Here is a 19,725-nt window from a genome sequence, read left to right as displayed (position 1 = left end):
TACTGCAGTTACATTCCTGATTTTCCAGTTTCGAGGAACAATTTCTGATTGTGCACACTTTCGAAGATTACAGCTAAACTACATCTGCTTCTTTTAAAACTCAGGTGGAAAATATTATATTCTGGACTTTTTTGGCATTCAATGTTATTATTTTTTCAACTCATACTTTAACTGTAGCAAGAAAAAAATAGGATATTCTGTGCCACGTTTAAAACTTCAGACACTAAAGCAAAACAAAGGGTCACTTGAATGTTATCCCAGTACTACAGTTGAGGCTCTCAAACCCACTCAGTCATACATAGTAGCCAATATTAGTGCATCAAGACATGGAACTGTACACCTCAAGCATTTAAGCAGAAACAGATGACAAATTCTCTGCCACGCAAATGACCAGATTCCAATGCACGTGACAGCAATTCAAATATTAAGAGAACCGTAAATAGGGAATCTCTCTCATGTCGTGTACACTAACCCGAAGATATAAACCAAATTCATTTTTAATAAATAACTTTTGTCAGAAAGACAACGCATCTAATTAAAAGCGTAAAGCATCACGCTTATTATATTCCATTATGTTTTATTAATAAAACGTAAAACCAGTCAATTTTCATTTAGACCTGCAGATGAAGCTCAGAACCATTATGTGACAATATAACTGTTTTTATATACACTCTTAATTCAGAACATATTTCCTCTGAAAACTTTCAATTATCCAACAATGTCAATTTGTTGAGCAACATAAATAACAGGAACGTAGGAACTGATGTTTTTTTAAAAAAAAATGAATTAAAAGATAAATTGTATCTGTGAAATTCAAATTACTTACAGACTACACAGAAACATAGCATGGCAGCTGAGTATTATTGGTCTGTTTATAAACCTCAGCTGTTGATCTCAAATTCACTTTCAACATTTCAAAAGCAGTGATAAAGCACTGTATAATTACAGAATAAGGACAGGAACATTTTAAAAATAAAAATCAAGTCTCAAATAATAAACTGAGTATTTTCACATGACTGTCACACTGTCTTATGAACTGCATTCGCAGGTCTGTTCAAGAGCATAATTTATAGAAATGCTGTACAGAAAGGCCACTGAAAGCTGCTTTATACATAGCTTTAAGTTAAATTAAGGCTTCACTTCCCATTGGTATCACGTTGATCGAGAATGATTTTACTAAAAAAAAATGCTCAATGAAGTTGGCTAAAGTCTAAAGCATGATACATACAGGTAATACAGGAAACTCAGGAGCAGAGAAGAAAACAAGTTACCGTGCCCACATTTTAGGTGTTCTCCACTAAAATAATGGCACCCATACAATATCATTCCTGGTGTCAATTTACAATGGAGAGTGCATGTAGATGACTGAGTTATGGAAACATTACAGCCAAATCCAAATTTGCACTCAACAGATGAAAATATTGAATCTCTTTTCAGCAAAGGAGGGAGAACAAGGGTTTAAATGATAGAGGTTGGGGGGAGGGGGGTGGGGGCTGCGGGGAAGGTTAGGAGCCAACATATAGAAATTAGCAGCAATTCTTGCTGACATTTTCCTGGCCATGTCTTGTACCTTAGTCTTTCTGGTGACCTAAGCTAAATGAGCACACAGGAAGTCAAAGGAGAAACACTGATTTGTAGGGCTCAGTATTGGAAACTTAAAAGAGTAGGTTTGTGTGCCTTGTAGGTAACTCGAGTATTCAGTCTATGCAACATGATTTTTTTTTCTATTTCTCTTATAAAAGTTGTGGAGCAGAAAGATGAACCGAGTGGCGAGGTTTATTACTGACATACACACTCCGTCCCACCCCATCAACAGGTCCTTCTCCAGGGCAGGTATTCAAATGCCTTCTGCCTTTCTTTCAGAAGATTCTGTTCCTTTTCATTCTTTTTTGTCAAACTTTACATTTTTTTCCATTCTCATCTTCAGTACTGAAAACATAGCATTTCTCATTAAAATATGTTCTGGGAAAGAAGGGAGAGGCAACGAGACAGTGGTTCATTGAGATGTGGCTTCTTCCCAAATGGAAACAATACATCTGGCGCAGGCCAATCCAACATCAGCTCCGGCTCCAGGAACTACCTGCAGACTCCAAAATCTACGTGCTTCATCTCAAAGACCACTGTGCTGTAATAAAAACCTCCATTAGAAACCTGGTCCAGATCAAAATCCTTTCCAGCATAGCATCTGCAGTCTTTGTAAACAATTCCTTTATTTCTTGGGGCATTCCTCCTTTCACTGGGAGCGTTATGGCTCAGAAATGCTTGGGCATCTCACACTGTTCACAGCGAATCAGGGCCGGATGGTTGAGGAAGGTACAGGTGCTACAGTTCCATTGAGCACCTTCATCTTCCTCTTGATCTGGCACTGGCTTTGATGGTTTAACTGCAGATTTCTGCTCTGTTGGAGACAAAACATTAGAAGGCATTGAAAATCATTTCATCTTAACTTGCTTCTCCTACCCATTAATCATCACTTCCTGCTCAAGCACATCTCTCTTTATTACCTTTAGAAACAAGAGTTGTTCTGTTTCTTTGGTAAAATATTTGAAATTGTTTGGTGAGAATGGGCTGCAAGGTTCGCTTAGCGGTTAGATGCTGTTACAGCGCCAGCGATTGGGGCCTTGGTTCAAATCCCACACTGTCTGTGAGGAGTTTGTATGTTCTCCCCGTGTCTGCGTGGGTTTTCCTCAGGGGTTCTGATTTCCTCCCACTGTTTGAAACATACCAGGGATTGTGGGTTAACTGGATGTCATTGGACAGCACAGTGCAGGGAAATGGCCTGTAACCATGCTGAAGGTCATTTGGTCTTGTAAAAAAGAAATTTAAAAATCCTAAATGCTTGGTTTAAGAACAGAGATTTCCAAGACTGTCTTAAAAGAGGGGTGTCAGATAGTGGTTGAGGGAAGGCGCTCTGAATGAATTAAGACCACTGAAGGTAGAGATACCAGTTCTAGGGCAAAATGGGGGGAGTGGTTGGAGCAAACAAAAGAGAACTTAAGCTGGAGGATAATTTGTACAGTTATTTATTGAATAGATTGGAAAATAGATTGGACCTGCATAGGAGAAGGTCACTCCGATATAAAACCTACGACCCAAGGACTTCGCTGCCACGTCCCAGCTTGCTTGGCCACGGCACACGAACCATGGGTGTAAAGGGTGGGGCCAGTACTGCGCGCACTGCACTCCACCTAAAAGCTCCTTTGCGCAGGCCCGAGGACAGGTCCACGTCCTCCCCCTCCACGTCCTTTAAATCTTCGTCCACGAAGCCAAGCCAAAGATTGGAAAAAAAAAACACCTATGGAAAACTGTTTTAAATTTGGGGGCAATTATGGAAATATGAGAGGCAGCACAAGTTGGAATGAACAAGTGTGATAAACACGAAAGACTGGGTTTTAAGCAGCATGGTTTTGAATGAATGAAAGTTCAAACATGTAAAAAAGGCTACAGGTAACTTAAAAGGAAGACTCTGCATCTCTTAGCTTTACACTGCTACTATACAGGTCATTAGTTATCCTAAGATATCAACAGTAAACACTTGCCAACACACTGTATTTTTTCTCATACAAGAGAAGTGGTTTTGACCTTTGATAACGTATACCACCAGAAGTCTAGTTTAACTTCCCCACTAGCCATCCTGAAAGTAAGTTTGTGTGTTTGGTCAATTAAGTGAGCACAAGATACAAAGGTGACCTTGTACTAAACTAAAATGATCTATTCTCATGGATTGACAGGACTTATCTATTGGTAGTTAAAACTGCAAAGAATGACTATTGGCTAAATGGTGACATTAACAGAGAGACTTGGAACAGAGAGCAATATAGCACAGTACAGGCCCTGCGGCCCTTGATGTTGTGCCAACCCATATATTCCTTCTTTGAAAAAAAGTACTAAAACCTCCCTACCCCGTAACCCTCTATTTTTCTTCCATGTGTCAATCTAAGAGTCTCTTAAATGCCCCTAATGTTTCAACCTTCACCACTATCCCCAGCAAGGCACCTACAACTCACTGTGTAAAAAAAAAAATACTCCTAATGTCTCCCCTAAAATTCCCTCCCTTAACTTTGTACACATGTCCTCTGGTGTTTGCTGATCCTGCCCTGGCAAACAGGTGCTGGCTATCCACCCTATTTATGCCTCTCGTAATCTTGTAGATGTTTAACAAGTCCCCTCTCATCCTTCTACTCTCCAAAGAGAAAAGTCCCAGTTCTGCTAACCTTGTCTCACAAGACTGGTAAATCTCCTCTACACCCTCTCCAAAGCTTCCACATTCTTCCTTTAATGAGATGACCAGAACTGAAATGTGGTCTTACCAAAGATTTGTAGAAATGCAACATAACCTCTCTACTCCTGAACTCAATCCCCCTATTAATGAAACCCAGCATCTCAAAGTTCCTTAACTATCCTTTCAACCTGCATGGCGACCTTGAGGGATGTATGAATTTGAAACCCAAGTTTATTTACTCTGTTCATCCACTCTTAAGTAACTGGTCATTAACCCCATACTCAGCCTCTTAGTTCTTCCAGAATGCAACACTTCACATTTATTCATACTGAAATTCATCTGGCACTTTTCTACCCAACTCTGCATCCTGTCTATATCCTCTTGTAACTTTCGACAACCTTCAGCTCCATCCACAACTCCTGCAACCTTAATGTTATCCGCAAACTTACTGACCCATCCTTCCGCCTCTTATATGTCATTTATAAAAATCACAAAGCAGGGTTCTCAGAACAGAATTAAACATCCATTCAATTTTTCCTAAATATTACTAATGACACCCACCACTTTTAGCACAATGGACATCACGAACTTGAGAAATATAACACTAGCATCAGTCCATAAAATTAGTTCCTTACCTTTCGGTTTGGGTGGCACAGGTCCTCGAAATCCCATATTGTCATAAAAATTGTGAATAGCGCTTGGGTTAAAGTGTGGTCCTAGAAAGAAAATGTATAGTTTAGAATGTAACGCTTGTTGCACCCAATGCTGCACTTAATATTTTAAAACATGTTGAATTCTCATGTTAACATGTTTATTGGTTTTATATTTTCTTGCATTCAGGAAGATGATAGAGCAAATGCAGAAGGGAGAGTTAACACAATTGAAAGAGGCAAAGCAGTATATTTCAATAAGGTTTTAGTTACAAAATCTCCCATCCTGGCAACCAATTGAGCCAGGACTGTGAGCAGAGAATTCCTGGAGGAACTCACCAGGTTAGGCAGCCTCCATGGGTAGGTCAATGTTTTGTGTCTGAACCCTTTATCAAGACTATGATTAAAAATAGGTTAAATTTATATATATATATATGTATAAATAAAAAGGGGAAAAAAGTTGGGAAGAGGGGAGAAAGGAGAGGGAAGCAAGTATAGGAATAGATAAAGAAGAGAGGGAAACAGTGAATCAGATGAGGGCTATTTACAATTAGGAAAACCAATATTCATACCATTAGGTTTATGGCTGTGCAGGAGTTAAGAATTGTTCCTCAAGTACAAGCACGTCACTATAGGAATGGGAAGAGTTAAAATGGTCGGCTCTAGGAAGGTAGTTTTGACCGACAGAGCATAGGCGATTGAGGAAATGGTCACCAAATCTGCAACTCGTCTCACCAATGTCGAGGCCAAAAGGAGTACCCCAAATGAAGTGAATTAGGTTGGACAATGTTCGTGTGAAGTTCTGCCTCACTTGGAAGGTCTGTTTGTGGCCCTGGGTGGAGATGAGGGGGAAGAGATGGGAATTGTAATTGCTTTTTTGTCACAATTCCCCCATATTCAAAATGTCATCACTGACCTTTGTCCTAACTAACCCACCACAGCTCCAGATTTCAATCCTGCAAGTGAACTTGTTATTTCTTTGGATGAATCTTTCAATCAGGTTTTTGCTCCTCCCTCAGCACAAAAAAAAACGCTGTGCTTATATAGGTCAAAAATTTCTCTTGAACATGACTCTGATCCTTGGGGTCTTACAACTTCCCTGACACGCTGTATCTTCACCATGGATTTTTTTAAATGTTTTATTTTGATTTTTCAATTTTAAACAGCAGGGTACATCATTGGTTGTTACAGACCATGTCATTTTTATCCAGTGATTTACTTATATAACTTCTCTCCCTCCCTCATTCCGCCCCCAACCCTCCCCCAAAGAAAAAATAAAAAATAGACGTGATATAAAACAGAAAAGTTAGAAATGGAGAAGAACAAAGAAACAAGAGGTTGAATGTGGCATCAGCATTTCCCATGTGTCCATGGAGACCATGGGGCCATCCCCTTGTGTTGGCACTTTTTCTTAATCTAATTTTTCTTAATTTTCTTGGGGAGTGGCTACAGTCCTGTATATTCCAGATATGGTTGCCATATTCCAATGAAGGTGCTATGTTGGTTCCTAAGGTTATAGGTAATCTTTTCCATGGGAATACAGCTGTGCATCTCGGTAGCCCATTTGCTAATAAGAAGAGGGGAGTCAGACTTCCAGGTTATCGCTATGCATTATTTTTGCTATGGCCAGGTATATAAATGTGAATTGACTTTGAAATTTGGTCAATTTGTAGTCTATATCCATAAGATTCCCTAGTAGATAATACTGTTGGGTCCAGCGGGAAGGTTACCTTCGTTATGTTAGCCAAATCTTGCCAGAATGGGACTACCTTTATGCAGGACCAAGTTGCATGAAGAAATGTTTTTTGCTCCACTCCACATCTGAAGCATGTTTCTGGCACCTCTAGTTTTGTTTTGTGGATTTTTTGGGTGAGAGGTTGAGCTGGTACAAAAAATTGTGCTGAACCACTCTATATCTAGAGTTAATGACTGTTGAGACACAGTCCTTGCACCAATCTGACCAGCATCTTTCATCAATTGTGATGCCCAGTTCTGACTCCCATCTTTCCTTTCATCTATACAACTCTTGTTTTGGGCTTTCAGCTTGGAGTACCGAGTAATGACAAAGGTCAGTGATGACATTTTGAATATGGGGGAATTGTGACAAAAAAGCAATTACGATTCCCATCTCTTCCCCCTCACCTCCACCCAGGGCCACAAACAGACCTTCCAAGTGAGGCAGAACTTCACACGAACATTGTCCAACCTAATTCACTTCATTTGGGGTACTCCTTTTGGCCTCGACATTGGTGAGACAAGTTGCAGATTTGGTGACCATTTCCTCAATCGCCTATGCTCTGTCGGTCAAAACTACCTTCCTAGAGCAGACCATTTTAACTCTTCCCATTCCTCGGTACCGAGTACATTCTTGACATAAAATTGGGTGCATTTCCCTGTCGAAGCAACCTCTCGACCTCACTAGGTGCAGGCAGGATCAGTGCAGGGCCCCAGCTGTCCCTCAGGAATGATCTTACTTGGAGGAAACAGTGAAAGGTTTCGAAAGACAAATTGTATTTGCCCCTTAGCTCCTCAAAGGACACGAGTTGTCTCCCTTAATAGCAGTTGTAAATATATTGGATCCCCATCAGTGCCAAATCGCCAAGATTTTGTTGCCTTTGTTCATAGGCATCATCTCATTTTGAATGAGTAGTGCGTTAGGCAATATTTCCACTATTTTCCCCCGTGCTTTCGATAATTTTGTATCAAATTTTGATCAGGTGTTTCAGTATGGAATTGCCCTTTTTTTTGTAATTGATTTGGAGTCCCATTTGTATATGAAATCCCTCACCATCTTCTCCCTCATTTCATGTAATCCCATTTGCACCCAGGTGGGTGTCTCTCTCTCTTCAAAGAAGGATGTGAGGAAATTCAACAGGGCTGCTAGATAATATTTCTTTAAATCAGGCAATTTTAACCCTCCCAGGCTGTAGTTCCATGTCAACTTATTTAAGGCTATTCTGGGTATTTTCCCATTCCAAATAAATTTCCTTATGTTGCTATTCAACATTTTTAAAAAAGATTGCAGGAGTGGAATTGGCAAGGATTGGAAGAGGTATTGAAGACCTGGCATCACCATCTTTATGCAGTTAACCCTCCCCATTAATGGGCAGGTCCTTCCACCTCGTCAGATCTTCCTCGATCTTCTGAAGCACGGGGGGGGGGGGGGGTAGTTAAGTTTATATAGGTTTTCCAAATTATTATCAATCTTTATTCCTAGGTACATTATGGCTTTTGTCTGCCAACTAAAGTTGATTTTTTTTGGTGCTCTTCATATTTATTCAGTGGCATAATATTACTTTTCTTGATATTGGCCTTGTAGCCCAATATTGTACTGTAGTCCTCCAGTGTGGCGAGCAGCTTTGGCAAGGACCCGCCCAGGTCTGTCAGGTGCAACATCATCTGCCATCAAGTTTATTTTGTGCTCACATTGACCCTCTGAATCTCTTTGTCAATGGATCTTTTCTTTTTTTTTTTAAACTTTATTTATTCGTTCAAAAAACAAATAATATATGACATATGCAGCAATTAAACATAAACATTTTTTTTATATAGAAATAAGAAAGAACCCCCCCCCCTTCAGCCAACTCTCCTATGGAGAGCCAGAAAAAAGAAAGAATATTAAAGAAAAAGTTAAATATACATCTTAAAATCTAATCAATATAAATTGAAATGTAAATATTCTGAGTATACAGCCACTTATTAATTTTAAAATTATAATTATCACATGAAACATATGTAATTTTTTTCATTATTAAACAATATTTCATCTCACTATGCCATCTATTAATATCAATCATATTTTTATCTTTCCACATCCTAGCAATACATTTTTTCGCTACGGAAAAATATACAAAAGCAAGCTGGAACTTATCTAATCCCAAACCTTTCAAAGGTTGCAAACTACCCAATAAAAATACTGTTGCATCTAAAACTATTTTAATCTTACACAGGTATTCTAAAAACGATTGAATTTTCTTCCAAAAAGTATACATAACCAAACAGCATGAAAAAAAGTTCCAACCGTATCACCACATCTAAAACACAAATCATGAAAACCATATTTTTAAAAATTTTTCAGGTGTCAAATATAATTGATGTAAAAAATTGTAATTAATCATTGCATAACGCGCATTATCAATCTAGTTACACTATCGTAACAGATCATCTTCAGAAAAAATAAAACCAATATCCGCTTCCCATTTAATTTTAGCTCTATCCCAACCTTTTTTATCCATACCATCCTGTAATATTTGATACATAGATGAAATATAACCCTTCTCTGGTACCTTCATAAGAAAAGTCTCAAATTTAGTCATTTCAGGTAAAATCATATCTCTACCGAACATACATTTTACCAAAGATTGAATTTGATAATAAAGAAATAAAAATTTCTTATCAATACCAAAGCTTTCCCTCATCTGATTAAAAAATAAAAACTTACCCTCTTTAAAACAATCTCCCAAACTTTTTTCACCTTTAAATCTCCAATACAATAAACTTTGATTATGTATTGAAAAAGAAACAAGTTGATTATGGGCCAAGTTGACAACGGAGTCAAAGCCGATAATTTACCCCTAGAGCCTGTCATTTTATTTTTCTTTATCCATAACTTCATTAAATGTTTTAGTATAGGCACATTATATTTTTGTAACAAATTTATATTCCATCTAAACAAAAATTGATGTATTTCAAATTCAGAAATACTTGCCATCTCAATTTTAGCCCAACTAGGAGGTCGTATCAAATCCATCAATGAACTAATAAATTTAAGTTGGGCTGCTTCATAATAATTTTGAAAATGTGGTAAACGTAGTCCCCTTAACTCATATTTCCAAGTTAATTTATTCAAAGCTACTCTCGAAAATTTACCCCTCCATAAAAACTCCCTAACCCTTTTATTCAAATCTCGAAAAAAAAATTTATCAAGTAAATACGGAATAGATTGAAACAAATATTGTATACGCGGAAATATATTCATCTTAATTGTACTTATCCTACCCATTAAATTAATAGGTAAATCTTTCCATTTAATCAAATCAGTTTTAATTTTTTTCATTAACGGAGCATAATTTAATTTATATAAAGATTGATAATTAACATTCAAAATTATACCCAAATATATAATTCGATCAGTCCACTTCAAATTAATAATATTCTTATAAACTGAATAATCTCCTTCACTTACCGGTAATATTTCACTTTTATCCCAATTAACTTTATATCCAGAAAGACATCCATATTGTATTAAACACTCCTTCAAGTACAAAAGTGACTGAACTGGGTTTATTAAATACACCAATACATCATCAGCAAATAAATTAATTTTATCCTCCTTATCTAAAACTTTCATACCTTGGTATCTGTGTATTTTGTCTTATCAGCTGTGCTAAAGATTCAATCACGAACGCAAACAAAGCTGAAATGGATATTTTCTAATGGTCTCTGCCAATGGTTCAAATGCTAGGACAAACAGCCCTGGCGACAGAGGACTTCTCTGCCTACTGCATCTACTAGGGGAAATGATGATGATGTTTGCCCATTTGTACTGACTTTTACCTGTGGATTGTAGTACAGCGTTTTTAACCCAGTTGACAAATTCTTGTCCCATTCCAAAATTTTCCAGAACTTTAAAAAAGGAAAGGCCATTCTAGCCGATCAAAGGCCTTTACTGCATCCGTTATGAGACTATTATACTTGGATCTTGCTTTTTTTGTGCCAAATGAATAATGTTGAGCAGTCTATTAAAGTTATTGGCAGAGTGCCTTTTCCTAATTAAGCCCACTTGGTCCAGATTTATCAGTTTCGGGAGATACTGACCCAACCTGTTGGCCAGTGCCTTGGCTATTAATTTGTAATCTGTATTTCGTAGTGATATGGGTCTGTATGAGGATGGCTTTGTTGGGTCCCTGTTTTTTTGGGTATCACCACAACGAAAACTGTTGAAAAAGATTCCGGGAGAGTTCGCGACCCCGCAGCCTGGTCCACTACCCCCATTAATAGTGGTATTGTAGCGTGTGCTGTGGCAGCGTTACCAAATAAAGAGATGCCCACACAAGGTGAGTGTAAACCAAAGACTGACTTCACTGGTTTGAATTCCCCGCATCTCCACGCTGGCCCGCCCACTTCCAGTGGCGTAACCTCTGACTTCCGGAAGTGACATCATCGCATCACGGTGTCACTCTCCAGCTGGCTGGCCACTATGCAGAAGTGGAGGGCTCCTTAGCCTGCACATGGCGCTAGGCATGGGCTTCTTCTCAGCAGTGAAGGGGAGCCTGTGTTCTCAAGTGGTCGCTTGGCCCGCTAACCCCCCCCAGAATCGCTGCCGCTCTCTGAGCGGTCTGACTTACAGTCTCTGGGCGGTCTATCTCTCCGCTTGACCCAGGGGTCCGGGGCCGGATCAGAGTCCAGGTGCGCGACTTTGAGGCGATCAACTATAAATCTGTCCTGTCGGCTGCCAATATCCAACGTGAACACCACATCATCTCTCCGCAGTACCTTGAAGGGGCCTTTGTACGGGCACTGTAGGGGGATCCCTTGCTGACCTCCATATACGAAAATGTAGTGTGTGAACTGCAGATCTGCTGGAACGTGGCTGAGTGGTGAGCTGTGTCTGGACGGTGGTGGTGGGGGGGGGGGGGGTTGTCCACCCACTTGCTCTCTCAGCTTGTGCAGGATGTCTAACATGCTGGTCTGTGGGCCAGGGGTGGGGGAAGGTTGAAATATAGGTCCTCTGATATGGTAAGCAGTGCACTCTACACCATCTCTGCGGATGATGCTGGTAGGTCCTACTTCGATACCATGCGGATCCTGAGGAGTACCCGTGGGAGCTCATCCATTCAGTTCAGCCCAGTCAAGGGATGGTAGGCTGTCGTATGGTGGACCTGGTTGCCACAGAATTTTGCCAGGTTGGACCAAAAGGAAGATGTGAACTGCACTCCTTGGTCCAATGTGATGTGGGTCGGGACCCAGGTGGTGAGGAAAGCCAGGGTGCACTTCTGTGTTGCACACAGCCATAGGTATCACCTCTGGCCAGCGGGTAAATCTGTCGATGATCGTGAACAGATACCTCATACCTTGGCTCACTGGGAGGGGCCGACGATGTAATTGTGGACATGTTCAAACCTGCGTTGTGAAAGTCTGTGCCGGTGCACCTTGGCCTACTGGCACTGTAAGTAGGTTCGAGCCCACAGGGTAATGTCTTGGCAGAGTCCATGCCACATGAACTTGTCCGAGAGCAGGTTGATTGTGGACCTTATGGAGGAGTGAGATAAGACATGTATCTGGTCGAAAACCCGCCATCAACAGGTCGTAGGTAGGATCGACCTTGAGGACCCAGTGGAAATATTGCACAGCAGGGACGGTTCTCCTGGTATGGAGCAGAAGTCTCTGATATTCAGACTGGTGATGGTTGTCTGGTACACCTGGACGTCTGTGTCCTCCCTTTGGTCCTTGGCGAGTTGGGCGACATTGAGTCCTCCCGAGGTTGCAGCGATCATGGGCTGGAACAGCGCATCAGCTACAACGTTGGCCTTGCCAGCGACATGGTGGATATCCATGGTGAATTCTGACACACAGGAGAGGTGACATTGTTGTATTGCTGACCACGGATCTAAGACCTTGCTCAGCATGTAGGTCACTGGTTTGTGGTCTGTGTAATCAGTGAACTCTCTCCCTTCTACCATGTAGAGGAAGTGCTGTATTGCCAGGTACAATGCCAGCAATTCGCAGTCAAATACATTGTATTTGAGCTCTGGTGTTCGGAGGAGCTTACTGAAGAAGGTGAGGGGTTGCCAGTGTTCATCAATCCATTGTTCTAGCACCACGCCCACCGCTCTGTCTGAAGCTTCCATTGTGAAGGCCAGGGGGAGGTGGGATCCAGGCGTGTCAGTGCTGCCTTGGTGGTGTGGAAAGACTCTGTGGCCTCCGGCGTCCACTGCAGTGTCCTTTTGCTGAGTTTGACAAGGCCAAACAGGGGCTGGATGAGGGTGGATGCTCCTGGGAGAAAGTGATGGTAGAAGTTGACCATCCCCAGGAACTCCTGAGTCCTTTGGTCGTGCTCAGTTTAGGGAAGTTCTGAATGGCCTCCACTTTGTCAAGTAGTGGCGTAGCGGCCTCTGGGGTGATGCGGTGCTCCAGGAAGTCTATTGTTTGCAGGCTGAACTTGTACTTGGGCAGTCTTGTGGGTACTAACATCGGGGCTGGCGATGAGGATATCATCTAAATAAACAAAGATAAAGTCAAGGTCCCTGCCGTCCACATCCTTTAGCCGCTGGACTGTCTGGGCTGCATTTTTGAGTCCGAAAGACATTCTTAGGAATTCAGAGGCCAAAAGATGTGATGATGGCGATCTTCTGGACATTGCTGGAGTGTACCGGAATTTGGTGGTACCCCTTCACGAGGTCCACCTTGCTTGGAGAATACCCTGCAGCCCTGTAGCATTGTGGCAAAATCTTGGACCGTCACCTCATTTAGACGTCGGTAGTTACCACACGGTCGCCACCTGCTGGAGCTCTTCTGAACCATGTAGAGCAGGGAGGCCTACGGACAGTTGGAACAGCAGACAATCCCCATGGCAGCAAACTCGGCCTTGGCTTATTGCAGTTTGTCTGGTGGGAAGCGCTGGGTTCATGCATACACCGGGGGGGCTGGTGGTCTCTATGTGGTGCTCCATGCCGTGTAGCGGGTTGGAGTCGTGGAAGTTCGGTGCCAATAAAGCCAGGTAGTTGGCCAGTAAGGAGGTGTACTCCAAGGTGTAATCCAAGGCATGGATTCCCAGTGGCAGGAAAGAGCATCTCCGTAAGGTGAGGGAGAAAGACTGGAACGTTGTGGCGTTTACTAACTGGCATCTTGTCATGTCCACCAGCAGTTCGTGAGCCCAGAGGAAAACCACTCTGAGTAGTGCCTGTCCCACGGCTGTGATGGTGCACTCCCACTGAACAACAGCATCTGTGACATGGATGGTGAGTAGGCGGGTGCCATAGCTGAGAATGGAGGACCTGTTGGCTACTTGCAGGGGAAAGCCTTAGAGTTGTTTCTCACCTCAAAGATTGTGGGTGGGATGAGGCTAATCTCCACGCCGGTGTAGACAAGGAAATCCCTCTAGGTCCTCTGGTCTCTTGAGGTAGAGTACGCCTTTCTGTGTGCCAACTGCTGAGGTTACTATTGGCGGCTAGCCTGCCCGTTTCCCATCGCCGTGTTGATTTTGGCGGGGGAAGAGGTGGCGTTCTTGCCTCATCAGCAGTGGTAGCAGTACTTGCTGTTCTGCTTTGTGCATCCTTTGCATTGCTGCTGTGCCCAGGCAACTGCTGATGTTTCTGGTGGGCTGGACGGGGTGGCAGTGCCGATTGTGTAGACTGGTTGCACGTGGAGGGAACTCTGCTGTGGTGTGTGGAACAGCCTATCTGCCTCCTTGGCTACGAGGTACGGGGCGCTGAAATCCATGTCTGAAACTGCCGAGGATACGTGCACTGATAACTTTGAGAGGAAGAGGGCCTTGAACAGGAAACAGTCTGTATGCCCATCTGCCAGAGTCACCTTCTCATGCATTAGCTCGGAGAGGTTTCTGTCGCCCAGGCCCTGCATGTTGAGGATTCTAATGATGCACTCGGTCTGGCTGAGCTCTAGGGTGTTGAGGAGGAAACGTCGGAACTGCTCATACTTACGCTCCAATGGTGGGTTTTCTATGAAGGAGCTTACATTGGCAGCTGTGGTGGTGTCCAGGGTACTGATGATGTGCCAGAACTTGGTGTCCTCTGAAACAATTCCCCTGATGTGGAATTGTGACTCAGCCAGCTGTAGCTAGTTCCTGGGCTGGCTTGCCCAAAAAGGCAGATGTATGCTAACCGTGTTGGTCACAGGCACTGCGACTGTGGATTCAGCCGGTTGCTGCACTTTCTTGTGATCAATGCTAGTTCCAAAACATTGGAACCACCGGGAACACCAATGTAGCGTCTGCTGTGGCAGCGCTACCAAATAAAGAGACGTCTACACGAGGAGAGAGTAAACCCAAAGAATGACTTTGCTGGTTTGAATTCCCAGAGTCTCCGTGCAGGTCCGCCCACTTCCAGTGACGTACCTTCCAACATCCAGAAGAGATGTCATCTTGTCGCAGTGTCACTCTCTGCTGGCTGATCACTACAGGGAAGCGGAAGGTTCCTTAGCCCGTACTCTCGGCAGTGAAGGGGAGCCCGCGCCATCTTGGATTGGCTGCATGTTGCAGCAATTCAGCCCGTTTACTCACACGGTCACATGGCCCACGACTGTATTAGTAAGTCTTTAAATTCTTTATGGAACTCAGGGGGAAACCATCCTTTCCCAGAGACTTATTTATTTGTAAGGTTCCCAGGGTCTGTTCAATTTCCTCTTTAGAGAGTGGGGCATGTTATCACACCATAATCCAAATCAATGGGATGCCTTTCTTTTAGATCTAGCTAACCATAGCCAGGGAAACTCCAGTAATAGCTCTCTTTTTCCAGTGTAACTGCTATACTTACAGTCTCTCAAGGATCTTGGGCCTCTGGTTAATTTATTATCTGCATCAATATAAAATAGCCTGCAGGGTTGAAGTCAAGCTCCACACAACACTACTATTTCAACCAAACTTCCTTTCATCAATGCTGTTAGAATTGTTAAGCCTTATTCAATGGCTTAGTGGTAAAAAAAAATTGGAGAGAACAGAATATCTCCAATAACAAACCAATTTCTGATTCCACATCTGGCTGTAACCATCTCTTTGGGCTGGAACCTACCCATTTTCAAATGTTCCATTTGACCTCAAACCAAGCTTACTATTCAATAGGAGCCATGAGAGACTGAAGATACTTGAATAAGGAGCAAAAAAAAAGTGGTTCCAACAACCATCAATGAAAGAAAAAGAATTGTTGATATTTTGAGTCAGAATCCTTCATCAAGGCTGAGAGTACCTAGGGGAGATAATCAGACAGAATGGGACTTGTCTGTCATGGGCCAGTAAGGGATAAAGGATGATGGACAGTTGGGGAGGGTGGAGGGGGTGGGGGGGGGTGTTGTGCGACAGAGGCAGTTGATTGGTGGGTTGACAATAATCTTGCATCTTGTAAATAGAAAAAGTGATTATAATGGTAACATAATCAAAATTACTGGGAGAAGGGGTAATGGTCAGATTGGATAAAATGGAGCCAAAGGGGGGAGAGAGTGAGAGTGAGAGAGAGAGAGAGAGAGAGAGAGATCAGTTGGTGAAATGTGGGGAGAAGAAGGTGGAACCAGGAGGAGGGAGATGTGAATGGGTGAGGGGCTGGAGAGAAGGGGGAAGAACAGAGTGGAGATTCATTTTAACTGAAGGTGGAAAATTCAATCTTCATACATTTGGGCTATAGAATGCCCAGGCAGAATATAAGGTGTTGTTCTCTGTTTTGTTTTGAGCTACAGTTTGGCAGTGGAGAATACCATAGGTGAACAGGTTGGTGAGAGAATATGCAGGGGAGTTGAAATGGCATGCTCATTGCAGCACAGCTTATAATCATTAAATAGCCCCCCCCCCCACCCCCCCACCATTACATTACTCACTTCGGACAAGTGTTGCTGTGTACCTTCATGACTTCCAAAGCTTCAATGGATTTTATTGAATGACAAAACAGGTTCACAGAGCTGATTGGCCTATTCATGCAGGACAGCTATGGGATTTTTATTCTCAGGTTCTTCATTGTTGTGGCTTAACTAATTATGTTTTCACAATCAAACACAAATCCTTTGCAACTTTTTAAAGTCAAAAAATTGTTAATGACACCATAAAGCAGTTTTTAGAAATAGTATTAGTGCAGTACAAAGTTTGTGTTCCAATAAATGATAATATCATACCTTTTGCCTGAAAGAGGTCAATCTCTTTGGTTATGCAGTCTATATCAATCTGCAGCTGCCGGTTGCGGCTTCGTAACTGCTGCATTTCCTCTAACTGAAAGACATTGTTTTAGAGAATTTCAAAGAAATAGCATATCAAAATAAAGTGTTACGCATTGGCAAATAATTTTGAACTGTCATTAGCTGAATACTCATCTTTTTAGTGCTCAGATTTACACAAGATTGAAGGCCCTTATTAAACTTGAATTAAAATTTCTGACTTGACAAATTGGTGCTCATCTCAGAAAAAATGTTCTTGAAAGAATAATTATAAATTTTTAGCATTGAATATTTAGTTTGAATTTGTGGTTTCTTTACTGTGTAGACCAGTGGTTCTCAACCTTTTTCTTTCCACTCACATACCACCTTAAGTCATCCCTTACTAACCACAGAGCACATGTGGCATCCTATGTACTGTGATTAGTAAGGGATGATTTAAAGTGGTATGTAAGTGGAAAGAAAAAGGTTTAGGACCACTGATTTAGACCAAATAATTATTTTACATTCACATTAAAGAAAAAGATACCTGCATGTCACAAAATTCTTCATAGTTTCAGGTCATCTGAAACCACTTGACAGCTGATGATATAGTTTTAAAAGTTTGGTCAGTAAAGGACAAGCCCATTTGCACTGTACTTTTAATCTTATTGCTATCTCTCCTGTAGATAGGTGACCAAAACTACAGACAATACTTCAAACTTAGCCTCAACAAACATCCCAATTCTTGTATTCAACTCAGATTTGTAAAGGTCATTGCACCAAAAGCTCTCTTTATGACCCCATCTTAAATTTAGACATACATCCATACAGCATGGTAATAGGCCCTTTCAGTCCACCCTGGTACATTTTAAAAGATGGGAGGAAATTGGAGCATTGGAAGAGACCCATGCGGGCACGACGAGAACATTCAAACTTTAGACAGCATGGGATTCAACCCCGGTCCCCTTCATTGTAATAGCATTGCACCAACCACTACGCTAACCATCCCGCCCTATCTTTTCACTTTCTCAGAATAATGTATCCATATTCCCAGATCCCTCTATTCTACAGAACCTCCACGGTGCCCCATCATTTACTATGCAACATCCCTTTGGGATGTCTGACATCCCAAAGAGAAATACCACACACTTGTCTGCATTAAATTCCATTTGCCATTTTACAGACCATTTTTGCAGCTGGTCCAGATCCTGCTTCAAGCTTTGAAAGCTTTCCTAGCTGGGCACTACACCAGCCCCCCTCCCACCTCAATCCTAGTATTATTTTCAAATCCAATTCACCACATTATAATCTAGATAGTTATATAATTGACAAACAACAATGGATCCAAAAACTGACCCCTCAGCACACCACTAATCACAGGCCTCCAGAGAGGCAATCATCTACTCCTACTCTCTGTCTAATCCAATTTATTACCCCATCCTGAAAACCGAGCAACTTAACCTTCTTGACCAAACTCCCGTGTGGGACCTTGACATGGGCCATGATGAACTGCAAATATTCGAAACCTATTCCCTATCAACAATAGGGAAATTTCTCCCTATTAATAATAAAGGTTTGTCAACCTGAAACATTGTTACTTATTTTGCAGATGCTGTCTGTGTTCCCAGCACTTTGATTTTATTCAAATTTCTGGCATCTGCAGTTTTTTTTTCCCAGTTTCCACCTTCCTCTGAAATTGTATCATGGGAATTTTTATTTATCTTTAGTTAAGAAAGTGCATGGAATTTGACACTATAACTAGAAGACAGCTTTTAGTGCAGCACATTCTTGGCTGTGCATTGGATTAATCAGAGAGCTATTTATGCTCCAGTTTCTCAACTGAGATCCAGCAAGTCAGAACTGACAGGAAAATTTTTAAAAATCAATAATGTTGAGCTATGGATCATACCGATGGGATTTGGGAAGCCGAATTTGATCTTTTCATCCGTCTTTGGGTAAGGTCACTTTCCATTTCATTAACTTCACTTTTCAGTTTGTCTAACTTTTTCTTCTCCAGCTCAAGTTCTCGATGCAATCGATCCATTCTGGCTTTCTGATGCACTAATAAAGCTGAAAGGCATATCAACAAATTAATGTCCAGATCATGACTAGAGCGTTAAGCTTTAAAAAAAAATCTACTTTTGATTTGGACACAACTTATGTTTTGATGACTTAACTTTCAAAAGATTACTTCATTGTACATCCAAAATATGTGAACTTGGAAACAAAAGTCGGTACAAATAAAAACACATTAAAAACTGGGAATAAAATAATATGTTGAAATTATTTGCATGTCAGATAAATGTTTACAATGGCAATAAACCACTGGTGCTACTGAACAATGCCATCAATTCTTAAACTGCTGAAATTAACATTGAAGTTATTTTTGTGACCCAGCCAATACTAAGCCACAACTCTGTTATAGTAAATGTGATGCATTTTTTGGTTGTCAATGCAAAGGACTCTACAACTCTAATTTCAATCTTCAAATACATGCTCATTAATTCCAAGTTTGAAATGTGCTGACTTGCATCTTTTCCTGACTTTCTCATTTAAAATTGTTTCTATTATTACTTTCATATTCTCCAACTGCTTTTCTAATATAGCTCAACATTTTGAAACTGTCTTCTTTCCACTGTTTACATTAGCAGTGCTTCCTGCTTCTAATCCAACTGATTTGTTGACACTGTTCTTCCTCTCTGGACTCTAACCTAGCCGTTATTCATTTCTGTGCCATATTAGTTCAAATCCTCCTCCACTGAATATCATTTGAGAGCAGGGAGTATAGTAGTATTGGTATAAGATGAAATGGGAGCTGGAGATAAAGTTACAGTGTTGTGGTATAACATGAGAGAAAGGAAGCAACATACCACTGTTGAAATACTGTTACAAAATCATATGTACAGCAGTGAAAAAAGTAGAACAAGAATGTTTTGATAAATTGTGTGGTGTTCCCTTATTTTCACTAGTGCTCACGAGAGTAATGAGTACAATTTTAGC

The 19,725-nt window shown here is 41.4% G+C and overlaps 1 protein-coding gene across 5 annotated transcripts in view; it reads right to left on the bottom strand.

Annotated features, from left to right (window-relative positions):
* Positions 1-530: 530 nt before the first annotated feature.
* tab2 (TGF-beta activated kinase 1 (MAP3K7) binding protein 2) overlaps positions 531-19,725 on the bottom strand; it is a 40,540-nt gene continuing 21,345 nt past the window's right edge. For all 5 annotated transcript variants that reach the window (XM_069932258.1, XM_069932263.1, XM_069932261.1 and 2 more), the window contains 4 exons: positions 18,635-18,795; positions 16,708-16,801; positions 4,858-4,938; positions 531-2,398 (listed from right to left, as the gene is read on the bottom strand). In XM_069932258.1, the coding sequence (XP_069788359.1) occupies positions 2,253-2,398; positions 4,858-4,938; positions 16,708-16,801; positions 18,635-18,795 (482 nt within the window). In that variant the 3' untranslated portion in view covers positions 531-2,252. The remainder of the gene's footprint in view (positions 2,399-4,857; positions 4,939-16,707; positions 16,802-18,634; positions 18,796-19,725) is intronic.

The sequence above is a fragment of the Narcine bancroftii genome, chromosome 4 (assembly GCF_036971445.1).
Source record: "Narcine bancroftii isolate sNarBan1 chromosome 4, sNarBan1.hap1, whole genome shotgun sequence".
Classification (NCBI taxonomy): Eukaryota; Metazoa; Chordata; class Chondrichthyes; order Torpediniformes; family Narcinidae; genus Narcine; species Narcine bancroftii.
This window is presented reverse-complemented; position numbering and strand designations above follow the sequence as displayed.